This window comes from Macadamia integrifolia, unplaced genomic scaffold, assembly GCF_013358625.1.
Source record: "Macadamia integrifolia cultivar HAES 741 unplaced genomic scaffold, SCU_Mint_v3 scaffold115, whole genome shotgun sequence".
In the NCBI taxonomy this organism is placed as follows: Eukaryota; Viridiplantae; Streptophyta; class Magnoliopsida; order Proteales; family Proteaceae; genus Macadamia; species Macadamia integrifolia.
Genome location: NW_024868103.1, coordinates 466,506 through 481,946, shown reverse-complemented (window position 1 = coordinate 481,946; position 15,441 = coordinate 466,506). Strand labels below are relative to the sequence as shown.

Below are 15,441 nucleotides of genomic sequence, written 5' to 3'. Positions count from 1 at the left end.
AATTTTTCAGAAAAAAAAAAGATTTTTTGAAGGGTTTTTGTTCCAAAGTTGCTATCAGCCATATTTCTCTCTAACTAAAGTGGAAATCAAGGTTGGGAACAAGGGTTTTACATTTATGGGACAACTACAGACCTTGAATTCTTAGTACGATACCCTCAATTTAGTGTTTATGCATAATACATGTTATCAATAGCTTTTTTTAACAAATTCTTTATGCAAAAGTGTTTAAAAAAATATTTCCTATCCATTTATGTGTGTATCTTTAGCGTATCTTAATGTATCTCCGATACGATACGATACCCTCCGATACGTATCTTAATTTTAGCCGACCGATACGGCGACCGATACCGATACTTTAATCCTTGTATATATATATATATAACCAAACTGAATCTTCCTTCATTGGTTTGGTTTTGGATACAAAATACTAGCATCACTGTTACAAGCATGTAAATACTGATGACCGGCAACTAGATGGGGCTTCCAAGGACTGTAAAGCTAGAAGACACCGGGGCTTACAAGGTATTTTCCGTAGAACAGTCTTTTAGTTTTTTGCTTTTATTTCACTTTTCTCATTTATTTTGATGGTTCTTACCCTTGTTCTTAGTGATTTTTGTTGGGGGGGATGGGGGCAAGAGAAAAAATGGTAAACATATTATAAGGCAATCAAAAGAAAGTGCACTTAAATAGCAAGATCCCATTCAACAACAGAAGCCTTCTAAGGTTTGTGATTCCATTCGCACCCCAACCCAAAAAAATGTTCAAACCGATTGCACTAATAGCAGCTTAAATCAACCACCCCCCAGTAGACCAAAAAAAAAGGGACTTCACTGGTCCCATGTCCTTCAGAATTTTTCATTTTGGGATTCCGCACTTTAAAAATTAAAAAATATATATAAAATTCATGTGGAATTCACTCATAAGGCAATCTTTGGACCATCCTAATTCTAAATATAGTCCACTTGCCCTATGTTACACTTGTCATCTAAGAACCTAGAATAAAAAAATAAGAAAAACAGAAGAAGGAATCCAGTAGAGCAACAAAGATCACTGGTCATCCCCAGTATCTGGCATCTCCTTGGGTGCTCGCTGTCTTAACTTGATAAACCTTCTTCAGCTGCTTCTCACCATTGGAGACAGTTTCCTGTTGTCTAGAATACATGCCAGAATTTCTAGTTCGTTGCTTGTCAATCCAATTGGTCGGTGGCAAAGGTGGGGCGCCCACATTCCAAGCAGTTGGCTGCTGTAGGTTTCGTGGGTATTCAGTATTTGGCACTCCATCATGTGGCCAAGATCTCACACCTTCCTCCATCGTCAAGGCAGCCAGCCTGGTTTGCAAGTCATATTGTTCTTGATACGGTTGCCCATCCTGTGTCCTAAAATTCTGTCTGTTGCCTTGCACCTCATGGAAATTAGGAGCTGTTCTTGAGCTAGTAATGTCATCTTGAGGAGGGTTGTAACACCCAATGTAATTATTCAGGTCCTGAGGAAATCTTCTTTCATATACGGAAGGTCCAGCTGGACAAGGCCTAATGGCCGTCTGGTTATGGAAATTCCTGTGGAGTGGGGGATACAACAATCCAGAGGAGTTCACTGTGTTAGCCTTGATTTGAAGTGTGTTTTTAAGAAGCCGATGAGCTGCTTCTCCCAAGAGAGCACCAGATATAGCCCGTGGTACCAGTGGCCTGAAAAACAAGAATCAAATAAATGTTGGGAACACTTTTTCCAATTCTAAAAATAAGAAAGTATGAATACTCATAATAAAGTCCAACTAGTAAAGTTGCAAGGACTTGTTTTGTCATGCATCCCTTCCTTCAAGTAGATCAAAACACAGGTATTCTGTTGGATAAGTATGTGTGTGCGTGGCCAGTACTAACAAATCACTGCACTGGTGGGTGGGTGTGTGGGTGTGCCGTTACCTCTCTCTGGGTTGTGAACGCCGTCCACTGTTGTCTTCATGCCATAACATGGGGGACGGTTTTACGTCATGAGGTTTTATAATCTGTCAGTTAACTAAATGTCAGACATGAGCATCCCTGGAAAAGCAGACCATAATGATTTCTAAAAAATAAACAAATATAATAACCCCAAAAATATCGGTATCATTCAAAAGTATTTACAAAGCAATGCCAACATTAGAGAAATGTTTCTCAAATAGAAGGGGAATTTATTGAACCCACTGTGTTCTTTTGGACAACTAAAAATAAGGAACATGCATAACAAAGTCCAGCGAGTTGGTCATCGGTAGCTCAGGGGTCCTACACTTCAAGGAGCAGAAATCAGACCAGAGGTATTTAGGTAAATTCCAAACCAGGGGATTGGATCCCAATGGACCTAAATAACTTCCTTCTTTGGTGTTGCAGTCTTGGTTAGATTTTTCGATTGTCCAGTTGTGTAAAAGGAATATTTCCCTCTCTGCTCAAGTTTCCATTTTCTTAGAAAGAAACACAAACGTAGAGGCCTCATGAGTAGGATTCGTCGGTAGAATTCTCAAAATTTAATGTCCACTTGGTTTATATTCCTTTCTTTTGTACCTGTGAAAAGAAACGTATTTCTTTCAGTTTTGGTCAACCAGCCAAATCACTGTTTCCTGATTAGAGGATTTCTATTTATTTCTCAAATAGGAAATTTTGAGTGTTGATGCAGTTGGGTGGTTTACACCTGGCCAATTTTAAAGACTGCCAGAAGGCAAGTGTAAACATATTTTAAAGCAATTTTTTTGGTTTTTCTACTTCAGTGCATATACTACTTTGTTGATGTATTTTTTGTATGACAAACTGTGATTCCAGTCCCTTAGATTAGAGTTCCTGCACTGGTTTAGATACAGAAATGTTAGGAATTGAATCTTCGATTGTTAACCTGACATACAGCATCCACATTGCAGATAATGCAACCAACCAATAAATGTCCCTAGAAGACTTTTACTGTGACTTCATCTGAATGGAGATGTTCAACCTCCACTGACTGCTGATTAGTATAAATACCCGTAGCTGGTTTGACAGACAGCTCTAGGTTTTTGAACTACTTGCGTTATGTTTCTTTAATTTGGATCTCTCAAACATACAATTAATATGTTGACTGAGCTTATAATTTTCTATACACAGAGGTTCAGTTGTTGAATGAACAGAACCTCTGATAACTTAAAAAAAGTTCAGTACCTGCGATGAGTGGCTTTCAGAAATATAAATCCTGAAAACTAGAAAGCAGATTTTACGGAGCAAGTTAAACACAACAGAAGCAGTATTAAACACAATAGAAGAAGGATAGTCTATTCTTCTTCGCAACCAGGCCACTAGGAATCAATTAATTTTAATAAAAGATACAAAACAATGTCAACACCCAGATAAGATAACTACATTTGGCATACCTTTTTGGGGATTTTTACACCTTCCGGCGGTTCTGGAATGTGCTTATGGGAATGAGGATTAAGATAAGTAGCATTGCTGCATGAAAGAATGCTGAATGTGAGAAACAGGAAAACCTGAGGTTTCACAAACCAAAGATGGCAAGTGGACAGTAGACTCACAGGACACGATTGTTTTCAATGTATGGCAACCCCTTGACTGGGGAAGGAACTACTCGCTTAATCCCATTTCTTTCACATAACCAAATGTAGCCATTCATTTCACCACTGCAACAATTCAGTAATTAAAATCCATATATATATATATATATATATATATAGATCATCAAAAACCATCCAGACTGATGGAACAAAGCAAGTAACATAACAACCAACCTTTGATCTGTGTCAATTTGATAGGGGAATATTACCGAAGGAGCTGACTGATAACAGAATAAATAGTATGAAATGATTTGCTTAGCTAAAGGATGGCTGTCATAGACATAGAGCAAATCACACATCATTCTATTTCGAGCCTTTTCTTCTTCCTGAGCGTATCCATCATGGATGGCCAACATCAGCATCCATAACATAAACTCAAAATAAAAGGATTCAGATACAAAAACCAATAATGGAAATGGAAATTCTTTGGTAAATTAAGTAACTAATTACTTGCAGCGATCTAAATAGTAAATCCTTATATTGAACAATATGAAACAACAACAACACAACTTAGCCTTATCCCAACTGAATGGGGTTGGCCACATGGATCCAAGGGGAAAAAAAAAAGCTTTTGGACATCCCACTCACGAATCGGCAACCCGGATCCTAGCCCCTCCAAGAAGCTCTGTTCGATACTTAAAAAGAAATCAATGGAAACCCATCAATAGTCGGAAAACCCAATTTTTCCCCATTAATTACAAAGTAGTGCCAATATAATATCCCCAACAATTTTTTGCATGCTCTCCTGGGGTCTAGGAGTGATAATAAGGCTTCCAACATCCATAAGATGTCTAATTTCTGAATGAGAATTCCAAGTTTCATTTGTTTCTGAAATCTTAGAGATTTAAGGAGATTGTAGTGGAGTATAGAAGACTAAAAAGGAAAAAAAACAAAGAAGGGGAAGAAAAAATCTTAATTGCCGCACCGTCAAAGTGTCCTCAAGCTTCTTTGTTTCAGCAAGCAACTTTCTCTCATCAATGAAAGGCAACTTTGCAACTCCCTAAGCTCCAAAATAATTTGCAATGCCTCCCATCAGTTTATACGATAAGGATCTATAGACATAAGCTGTCGGTCAGAAATTAAGGGCAAGACTATACCTGCCATGCAAAGCGTTTACCATTCATGTCAATCTCAAAATCTGTGCACAGAAAGAAACTCAATATCATAAGAAAGAGAAGAAATGTTTGAACCAATATTTTAACAGCAGAAAGGCACGAAACAATGTTTAAACAGAAAAGTTCTTTACCCGCAGGATAGAAGGAACTAATTGGCGATGATGGTTCAGCCATCAATGCCCTGTAATGTTCCGGCAGAGCATTGGAACTACAACAAGAATTAAGCATCACCATCAGACCATAAGGAATAAGAATAGTGTCTCAATGCCAATTGTAAAATGTCGTCACTCCAAATAATTGCAAAAGAGACAACTCAGAAATTAAATAACCTGGCAGCTGGTAATGTTCCCATAAGCTGATCAAAGGGTTTAAATGGTTCTCCCAGGAAAAATGTGATCTCTAGATCTTCCATATCTTTAAGATCGGAAGCAAAAGGAGCATAATGATATGGATAGTACCTGATAGAAACAGAAAATGCATGTACCAGTTGTAAGCACTACAATGAATATCAATATTCCAAAGCTCCTGGGAAGAACTGAATGAACCCCCCCCCCCTCTCCTCTGGCGTTGCAAATGTAACCACCATTCAGTCTCAGTCAAGGAGATGTCAGGCCAAACTCACCCTAATAGATTGATCTTAATCACTCCAATCCATGGATATTTTCTTGTATATCTCCAAATTTTATAATGTACCAAAAGAACATGGTAGAATGAATGGTATATATCATCCAACCATGTTAATATTTGCTTTTGAACATCCCTGGTAGGAACAAACAAAACTCCCTCCCAAATCTGAATACACACTGCGTAGTTGGGAGTAGAGCTTCCACTAGTCCCATTATCCTGTCTGTACATGCACCCATTTCTTAGTAAGGCGCACATCAAATGGATATTTGTCAAAATGTTATCTTGAGTAATGTATTTTATAAGTTGGAAGTGGATGGATGGAAGTATGGTGTTAAATCTTGTAGGGGTCCTAGGGGATTAGAAAGATAATCCAAAATGTGCTGGTATTGGATGGCACCCATAAGATCTATGATATACAATGGATCAACAAATCCACACGAATACCAAGCTTTTGCCCCTTGCATTGGTTGATCCTTTCTCCAGATCCACCAAACCACAATGATCTCTATGATTATGCCTGGAAAGAGTTTTATCTACTACATTGATTCTTAATCCTTGGTCGCATGAATATAACAAATAAGGGGACAAGAAAAAGAATAGACAGGCCACCATTTACACGTTGTCAAAACATTACCCCAAAAAAGGGGGAAAAAAAAAGAATAGACAGGGTTTTCCATTCTGTTGGAACATAACTGACCATAGCCAAGAGCAGACACCTTGGTAGTAATACCGCATGACCCAGCATAGACCCTCCACATACTTCAAGACCTATGAAAGCATGTCTTTAGCTGGTGACCTTCCAACAGTTAAATAATCAAACATCTAATGCAGAACTTGTAAGTTTATGTGGACACTACTTCACAATGACATTTAGTATCGGAAAATATAAAGATGAAATTCATATTCAAAAATGTTACTCCATATGTTCAGTAGAGTGTAATTACAAAAGAATGACTCAATCATGCACAATATCTAAAAGATGAGTTTTTGAGTCTCCACAATAAGAGAACCAGCTCAAGAGAACCAACACAAATTTTATAAGAAGTGCAAAAATTACATTTAAGAGAACCAGCGGTGATTAATTAGAAGATACAAAGAAAGCATCAGAAAATTCACACGGAAATTTAAAAAAAAAAAAAAAAAAAAGGGAAAAATGAAAAAGAAGCATTAGAAAGAATTCCAAACCTACAGATGGCACTAGCTACTAGACACCATCCAATCCAGTCACATGGCAAGACTAAGCCCAGTAATAATAATAATTGGCCATGGAATTTTAAATTTATGGTTTTAATTGCAAAGGACTCAAATCTTAAGTCCAAGAGGGATAAATAACAGGATTATTTTTATGGGAAAGGGTCTCCAACATTAGTGTGGAGTGGAATCTCTCACGCCACACCAATCGGGACATAGGAATTTGATTTCTTCAATAGGGGGCCCATATTGTCAAGGAGGAGAGAGTGTCAAGGATGTGTGAAGGTACAGGAAAGCATCCCCACACTAATGGCGTCGAGATCATTTTCCCTATTTCTATTGAAAAATTGTTGTATGGTCCACTGACAGAGTTATAAGGGGTTAGTTTTAGTTTTTTTTTTTTTAGGCGAATAGTAAATGCATTAAAAGAAGAGGGAGGGAAAATATAGGGGCACAAAGGGGAAATTAAAAACTCGATAAGGGTAACAAAAGCCCATAAAGGGCGCCCACATAGGCTAAAAAACTTCTACAACCCGGCACAGATGCCCAAACAGAAGATAAGAGCAAACTCGATAAAACCAGGGAGAGGACCACAATCCCTAACAATCTAATCTCAACACATCAGTTCCTACCCACCAACACGAAGGAGGAGCACCGCCGGCAAAGAGGCAGCCATAGTGGAGGGCACTAGCCTTGCAGAGGGCCACGACCAAGTAGGCAGTTGGCCTAGTGAAGGGGGTTACCAAGGCAGAGGGGCATCAGCGTTTCGAAGGGCGACAACGGAGTGGTTATCGGCCTATAGTGGCCCAACAGATTGGTGTCGATGAGGCTACTACCGATCGAGACAAAGATCCAGCGACCAACAGACCGAAAGATAGGCAGCCAAAGGCCGGTAGACCCAGCAGGGCCAGCAGACGGCGAGGGTGGACAACGCAGCGAGCAAGCGAACAAACCAAAACAAGCCTGGCATCCAAAAGGGTGTGCAGCCTTGAGGGGCTGACAACAAACGGGACAGCAGGCCTGGCGGGAGTGGTGTCCAGAAGGGCAGTAGGCCTGGCCAACGACCAACAGAGAGGCAGAATAGGTGGAACAGACAAGCCATTGGATAGACCAAATGAACCTGACATCTGGAAGGGCGGAAAGCCAAGAGGGCGACGACTAGCGGGATAGCAGGCCTGGAAGGACAGCGACCGAGAAGCTTTGGTGTTGGGCCCTTCTTGGTTAGTTTTTAGTTCTTAACAGTTTCTAATTTAGAAGTCTTGATAGAAGTTTATTAGAAAGCATCCTATTTTTGTCTGTTAATTTCTCATTCTCTTTCTAGTAGTGTCTATATACTTCTGTACAATTGGTATTTTGTGAAGTGTTTGTCTGTAGCCCAGCAAAGTCTCCCATCCCCCCCCCTAATTATCCCCATTTTTGCTCGCTTACCAATTTCGACCTTCTTCACTCTCTCTTCTCTCTTTCCAAACTCCAATCATAGGCTACTGTGTTGTCACTATTATAAGTCTCCCATCATTATCAGCACGTTAGTTCGTTTTTGCCATCGCTATTATTATTCTTTTTTCCTCTATTCCAGCCATCTTACTTATATCCATCACCTTTCTATCCTTATTCATCACTGTAGTTCTTCTTTCAAACTTTCCTCACTTCTATTGCGTTCTTATAATCTATTCATCAATTAACCCTGTTATATTATTCCGACCCTCTAATAGTTCCATATCAATGGCCTGTGCTTCGCCTAATTTTCAAACTGAACACATCCCCTAGTAGAGGTGTAAGTTTGGCCCTGATGGCACGAACCTGCCTCGGCCCGCCCTGAGCCCGAACAGAGCCTGGACTAAGGTTTCTGACCCTGAGGGAGGATTAGGGTTGAAAAACAATGACCTTGGGTTAGGGTTGGGTCAGGATTGGGTTGAGGCCTAGGCCCAACCGGCCCTGATTTTAACCATGATTTATATAATATAAATTTTTAAGGCTATTATCCTATCCTTTTATTTAGAATAGTGAAATTTGTGTCATTGATTCTTATGGTTAGGTGTCCTAAACATCTATTATTGTGTTGCATTTCATAATTTTAATTGTGTATTGATCATTTGATCTATTGATGCTTCTTCTTCTTTTTCTTAATGCATAGGACACATATGGAAAAAATAGGGTCAATCAAAGTTAACTCGGCCTTGGCAAAAATTAGGGCCAGCCTAACCCAACCTTGCCCAATTAGGGTCAATTAAGGCCACATTGGATTGGCATGAGTCTGTCAGGGTTGTGCCTAGGCATCAACCCGACAGGGTTGGGTTGGGCCTAGGTTGAATTTTGGGGACCTAGGATTGGGCTAGGGTTTTAAGAAACCTGGCCCAACCCGGCCTTGTTTCACCCATAGACCCCTAGTCAATTCTTGATATCTCTGGTCTATTTGATGAATTCAGTTGTTAGTATTCAATCCTACAATTTATTTGTTAGATATTCTAATCAAGGCCCAATCTTAGAAGCTTCTTTGACCCTAATTTATACTCTAGGATTTTGGTTTTAGCAATAGCAGCTGCATCACCACCTCATTGTAACTACTACAAAAAGATGCTTCACAACACAGATGAGAAATTGCAATTAGTTTTCAGATATTCTGAGCATGATACCAAAGTACCTAACACAATGTCACTATTCATTAGTATCCAAAATTCTGTATTTGAAAATTACAAGCGCCCCCCCCCCCCCCCCCAAAAAAAAAAACCCAAATATTTGATATATGTAAATCCACAAACAATGAATAATTGTTAAACAAAGTGCAAGTTCTTTTTACTTGTAAATATAAAAAGGACTAATGTATAATGTGGAAAAGTATGATTCCTACTTGCCTTTACTGACAAAAATTAAATATACATGAAAAGTCAAATATATGAGAAATAAGATTGAAGATGTGTTGTTCCTCTGCTTTCTTTTTCCCTTTTCTTTCTTTCCATTTTCCCTCCTTTTCACCCCTGGATATTTTTCTCTTTTCCCCAAGAATTTTGAGTCTGCATGCCTGGACAACTTAGTGACCGGTTTGCTTATGGCCTAGGAAACTGCCTTGTACCCTATGCAATGGGTAAGCAACAATTTGACAACTATGGGAAAAACACTCTTAATTGCAATGTCACTTCTCTGCAAACAATGATGGCATCTTTGTAGGCATCCATTGATAGATATACAGCTACAGAGAAAGGAAAGTGTCCCGTGCTATCTCGGGATTCTTCCAACTCTGCCCCATAGAACTTGCCACACGACTCCCCACCACTATTCACGGCCACTCGACCACCATCGCCACATGTTACACCACCACTCTATGGTATTGGACGATAAAATGACGGAACAAACAAAGGAGCAAGGTTCATAGTTCAAGGCCTTGCCGAGATCTCGCTATTACTCTCTTTTTTATTTACCGAGTTGAGATGACAGACGATATGTAAAAATGACAATAACTCGACCAAGATCTCGGAATCTCACCGAGTTCTCGGTTCATGTTTCTATTTCAGTTCGCTCAAGGCCTATTTTATAAGGGTTTTATACCCTATTTCGACTCGTGTTCTTGCCATTTCGCTAAGACCTCATCTGTCTTGCCACAAAAATGAAGAAACTCTCCCAACCGAGGTTTCTGGTGCTTCTCTTTGCCAAATCTCACCTGAAATGCCTTAACATCAATATTAATCCTTGGCTATTGAAGATTGTCACCTCAACATCAACTTTTGGAGCTCCATTTCTTCTTAACAATACTTGTAGGTAAAAATAAAAAATAAAAAATAAATCTCAAAAACTACCAATCTAGATGTTGTGTGGAATAGCCTAGGGTAGAGCTCACCTACACTATAAACTAACAACCTAGGTCCAAAGTCAAAGTACCAAAGTACCATTTTAAGTGATTTTTAAAAAATCTAATGTTCCCATTGTGTTTAGATGGCCTAAAACAGGCTACATGACAAGTTTTAGGGGCTAAATTGGCCTTATGGCCATCGAAACCCATCCCGAGTTGTCCTAGCAGAAATACCATATCTTGCCGAGATCTTGCCAGTTCTCGGTTTTTGGTATGGGCAAAATCAATGGCAAAACCAAGACCTCAAATCTTGGCGAGGTTGGACGTCCTTGATTTTTATGGGATTAGGGACCACAACCCAGAGCAATACCTTGATTGTGTTCATAGTGTAAGCATCTTCTTCCGATGGTACGGCTTGACAGAGGCCACTAAATTGTTGTTTACAAAGGGTAAATTGAAAGGCACGGCTCAGGATTGGTGGATCAAACACCAATAGAGAAGCAAAATGTGAGATGTGATGGAGCAGAGTTTCTTACCGACCGTCTACAAGCAACGTGTACACCTTATATTTGCATAGTCGAGACAAGATAGTATGTCCGTTAGAAGTATGTGGTCATGTTCTATTATTTTGCGACTTGTGCTGAGTTTGAATGGGATGAGGAGGTCTTGGTGGCACAGTTCCCCAAGGTCTTGCATCCACATATCAATGCTGCACTTACAACCAGTAAGCTACATACTATGGAGAACACAATTTAGGTGGCCTATCAGATTGAGGAAAGTTTGAGGTCTTACACTTTGGAGGGCTTTTACTAACACATTCCAAAGGTGATAGCTCCAGCCATAGTAGTCTTCTTTTCAGTAAAAGTCGATTTTAGTTAGTAAACCACAGGATAGTGGTTCTTCTATGGCCCCTTCATGATCGGGCCTTCCTTAATCCCCACCTCGGCAAGATTTGGTCGGGGCTTATTCTCCACCTCAACGTGGGTCTGATAGACCTCCTTCAAAGTTGTGGACCGAGCTACAGTGTTTTACATGCAAGTGGTTCAGACATTTCCCTGCACATTGTCCTAACCAAGTGGTAGCTCACATAGATAAGGACTCTTCCATACCCTTTGCACTGAAAGAGCAACGGAAGACGGGAACAATACTTCTGAAGGTTGAGCTTGAGCCTAAGCCTGAGCCTATTGGGAGGTCAATGACAGTGATAGTAACGGTGAGTGTCAACAGTGCTACGTTATTAGTCCTCTCTTGATTACACAAAAGGATCCCAACAAGGAAGATTGGCGTCGTAAGTCCAAACAATATCTTTCAAACTAGGTTTCTATGCAAATGACAACTTGTGTACTATGGTGATTGACGCAAACAGTGGCAATTGCACCAACGTCGTGTCTAAAGATGCAATTCATAAGTTAGGACGGAACCTCATCCAAATCCCTACAATATTTCATGGGTGAACAACACAAATCTCAAGATTAATAAAAGGTGTTTGCTAAGGTACTCCATCTGTGGATTGATTGATCAAGTACATCCCCTCCCTCTGAAAGTCTACCACATTCTTCTGAGACGTCCATTATTGTATGACAAAACAGCCAATTGTGGTTATGAGAATGCTAACTCCTTTCGACATGGTGGACTTGAGACAAAGTTTCTTCCAACCAAAGATCTTCCATCTATCAAACTCAAGAGAACAGCTAGTACATTTCTTCTCCGGTGAGTTGACTCGGACAACATTCTTGGACCTCATCCGAACTTGATGGAATCAAGTTTTTTCAGAGGAAGCAAGCTGATGCAGTTGCCTTAGGCTGGCTGGACAAACAAGACGCACTTAAGAGTTAAGAGGCCCAAACCAAGAACCCATCCTAAACCAGCTTTCTTGTCTAGCAAGTGCTGGTTGACTACATAAGATGTTATCTTTTAATTTATTTTATTTTATTTGAGATTCCATAGAAATATTTCCTAGTTTGTTAGTTTCTTATTTTAGTCGGGTTTCTACTTTTTATGCAAGGGAGTTTTCTTTATGTAATCATGTAAAAAGAGTTTAGAATGAATTTAAAAGAAAATTGGATTTCATTTACCAGTGTGGTACGTATGTTGCGGGCTTTCTAGGCCAACTGTGCATCTCTCTGTCATCTCTCTTTTTCTCTTCTCAGGTATCTTCTTTCAATCCTTATCCGTTCTTCTTTTCCCTTCTATTTCCGTTGCATTCTATTTTCCCTCTTACTTGGGAGTACCCTGTTCTAGCGGTAACCACAGCCACCCACGACTTGGACCTAATCTCATGTGTTGTGCATCTGTTTTCCCTAATATTTTGGGCAGTCATTCATCACTCTAGGGTATCCTATATTGTAGAGTTTTGGGGTTGAAACACCATCTGAGATGAGAATCCCACATCAGATTTCGAACCTGATTTCTGCTCTTCCGCTGAGGTGAGTTGCAGACTAAATACTCCTCACCATTGTGATCTTGGAGTTCTTATTACTTGCATTCAAGAAAGCCATGGCCTGGGGTTCTCCATATGAAGTTTCAAGTCGATTGATGCTGGAAAAGAGGACTTCAGTTGATACATGCTGGTTCTGTTTTCCACCTCTGGTTGCGTCTGGAGACTGGAGGTAGAAGACATCCATCCTCCTCCTAAAAATTTAATACCTTTTGAGTTAATGACCTAACTGCCCCTCCCCTCTTATTTTGTTGTTAATTCCAAGAATAGCCCCCCCTCCAATTCACTTGTTTCCTTTTTTTATAGCTGATTCTAATAAGTAACAGTACCACCACCATCTATTTCTTGCCTTTATTAAGTGCTGGAATGTTATGGAAATTACATATTTGCCATTGTTCATAATTCTTGGGTTGTTTAAGTGCTTGGGTTGGTAAGGAAAGACATACAGAAGCTAGGTCTAGATCCAAGTATGGCATCAGAGTTGTTTGGAGGGCAAAGATCCATGTTTCCAATCACATTTTAGGTGGGATGTCCCAGAGGTGTTGGTTTGCTATGTCTCTTTTCTTTTTCTTTGCCCCTTTTCTTTCCTTTGCTTTTTATCTTGCACTTTCACGGATCCATGTAGCTGACCCCATTTAGTTGAGAAAAGGCTTGGTTGTTGCTGTTCAAGTGCTTGGGTGGACCCAAAGCAATCTGATTCTGAATCAGGTTTTGGAAACCCAGATTGCATCAGTAGCCTTATGGGATTGGGTAATTTTTTGCCCCTAAGAATTCCCATTATCAAGCAAGTAAATTAGTGTAGGGTTAGTATTTCAGCCAATAATTTCTCATCTAATTTCAAACATTCCAATTGGATTACGAATGGACCTTGGGTAGCAAGCTTATAAATGTGTTATGGGTATTAGGGTAACCCTATCTAGGCAGGTGAATGGGTAAAATGGAGAGTGTATGACGTAGATCCACACTTTGGAAGGACCTATCACAGGAGGAAAGGCCCAGCCAAAAGGGGCCTATCGATCCACACTTAAGTCCACTTGAGTGGCTGAATTAGTTGTTAGAATGAGGGCCCATTGGGCCCATCAATTCTAGCTTTAGTTATTTATTTAATTGTTTAATAAATGAGGCCCATTGGGCCCATCAGTTGTAATGTCCTAAATGGGCTCTTAGTTAAGTAGCTTACTCCATGTTGGAGTTATAGTCCTAGTCCTATTATGAGTCCAAGTCCTACTAGGTGTGTCTAGTCTTATTCAGAAACTAACTCCTCGTTATATTATGATTGTTGTTCTGCCCTCTTTAAATAGAGGATTCTATGTACTCATAATTTCAGATTTGAATAAATAAAAGTTGCAATCAATTGCTTAGAACAGCTGGGATAGCTATGGGTGAGAAGCCTAGGCTGAGATAGCCACTCCTCCCCCACTTTCCCTTTATTATTACTCTCTTATTCCTGCAATCGATCATCTACTTCTGTTTATTGTTGCTGCCCTTATTAATTTATCACAATTCAGTTCTGTTCCTTGAGATCAACCAGCAAAGAAGCTCAGATTTGAAGGCCAATCGATCTCCAGAATCTCCTCAACCAGAAGTCAGATCTGCCCGGCCTTACTAGGGCTGTTATGCACCTTAAGTGGACCACTCGATCCACCTTAGAAGACTGCTCAGAGCTGCCAACTGCTGTCACTGCAGAATTCTGGCAAACTCTCTCTCCTAGGTCTGATTTTCAAGAAACTGAATATCTCAGCAACCAACCGTCAAAAGTCCTTCAAATTTTGGGGTTTTTGTACCCTTCCTAGGGACTACCTACGCCCAAGAGTGCAGCTCATTCTGAGCTCCACAGCTGCAGCCGCCCCTTTCTCTCTGGGTCTATCACAGGTAAGTTTCTCTCTCCTGGCCGATTGGAGTTTCTCTTGGGTTTTCTTTGTTGGGTTGCTTTAATCTTGTGTAGGTTATTCCTGGGTTTTGTTTCTTTGTTTCTTAAGCATCGTTAAGTGTAATTTGTTAGTATTGGGTTACTAGTTGTATTGTTTGTGGTTAGTTACCTGTAACCTACTCCTACATTAGTGTAAGAGTTGTTTACCATTACCCAACCCATTTAACTAGGCGGTAAGAGATGCCTAGGGGTTATTTACCTTTGCACTACCCATTCAACTAGGTGGGTAAGTGACCCCTAAACTTACCCTCCACCTTTGCTAACAGAGTAAAGAATCATCATCTTACCTTCCAAAGTAGGGGCAGGTATGGATAAACAGTGGATACCAGCCCTATTTCTGCCAATAAAATATTTACTATTTGTTATCCTCTTTTATTCCTTTGATGTTTCCTGTACAAAATCCACAGGTGCAACTGCTAGACATTAAATTGTTCACAGCAAAAGAAACCAGTGTCATCTTTCTAGTCACTAACAAAAAAGGTAAAAGTTTTTTTTTTTTTTGGCTACATTACAATAGGATAAAAAATAAAACTGCTCCACAAAGTCAAAGCAGAAACAACGAAGAAATACAAAAAAGAAAACTAAGTCCCACCAAGATACAGTAGATCAACTGAAAGATATCTCACAAGGCACTGTCCTCCAAACCAAAGGAGAATCAACGAAACAAAGTTAAGAAGGAACCCGTATTCCTCAATGATGCATAACATAAAAAAGAAGAGATATTCTATAAAGTCCAATATTTGGGAAGTTTTGGAGAAATAAATCTCTCTTATGCTGGAATATTTTTCTGCC

General features: G+C 39.8%; 1 protein-coding gene across 2 annotated transcripts in view; it reads right to left on the bottom strand.

The window, feature by feature from the left end:
• Positions 1-874: 874 nt before the first annotated feature.
• Positions 875-15,441, bottom strand: part of LOC122062952 (5'-3' exoribonuclease 4-like) — a 37,061-nt gene continuing 22,494 nt past the window's right edge. For both annotated transcript variants that reach the window (XM_042626610.1, XM_042626612.1), the window contains 10 exons: positions 6,005-6,075; positions 5,010-5,138; positions 4,812-4,888; positions 4,663-4,703; positions 4,491-4,565; positions 3,740-3,891; positions 3,527-3,631; positions 3,368-3,443; positions 1,920-2,002; positions 875-1,685 (listed from right to left, as the gene is read on the bottom strand). In XM_042626610.1, coding sequence (XP_042482544.1) covers positions 1,055-1,685; positions 1,920-2,002; positions 3,368-3,443; positions 3,527-3,631; positions 3,740-3,891; positions 4,491-4,565; positions 4,663-4,703; positions 4,812-4,888; positions 5,010-5,138; positions 6,005-6,075 — 1,440 coding nt within the window. In that variant the 3' untranslated portion in view covers positions 875-1,054. The remainder of the gene's footprint in view (positions 1,686-1,919; positions 2,003-3,367; positions 3,444-3,526; positions 3,632-3,739; positions 3,892-4,490; positions 4,566-4,662; positions 4,704-4,811; positions 4,889-5,009; positions 5,139-6,004; positions 6,076-15,441) is intronic.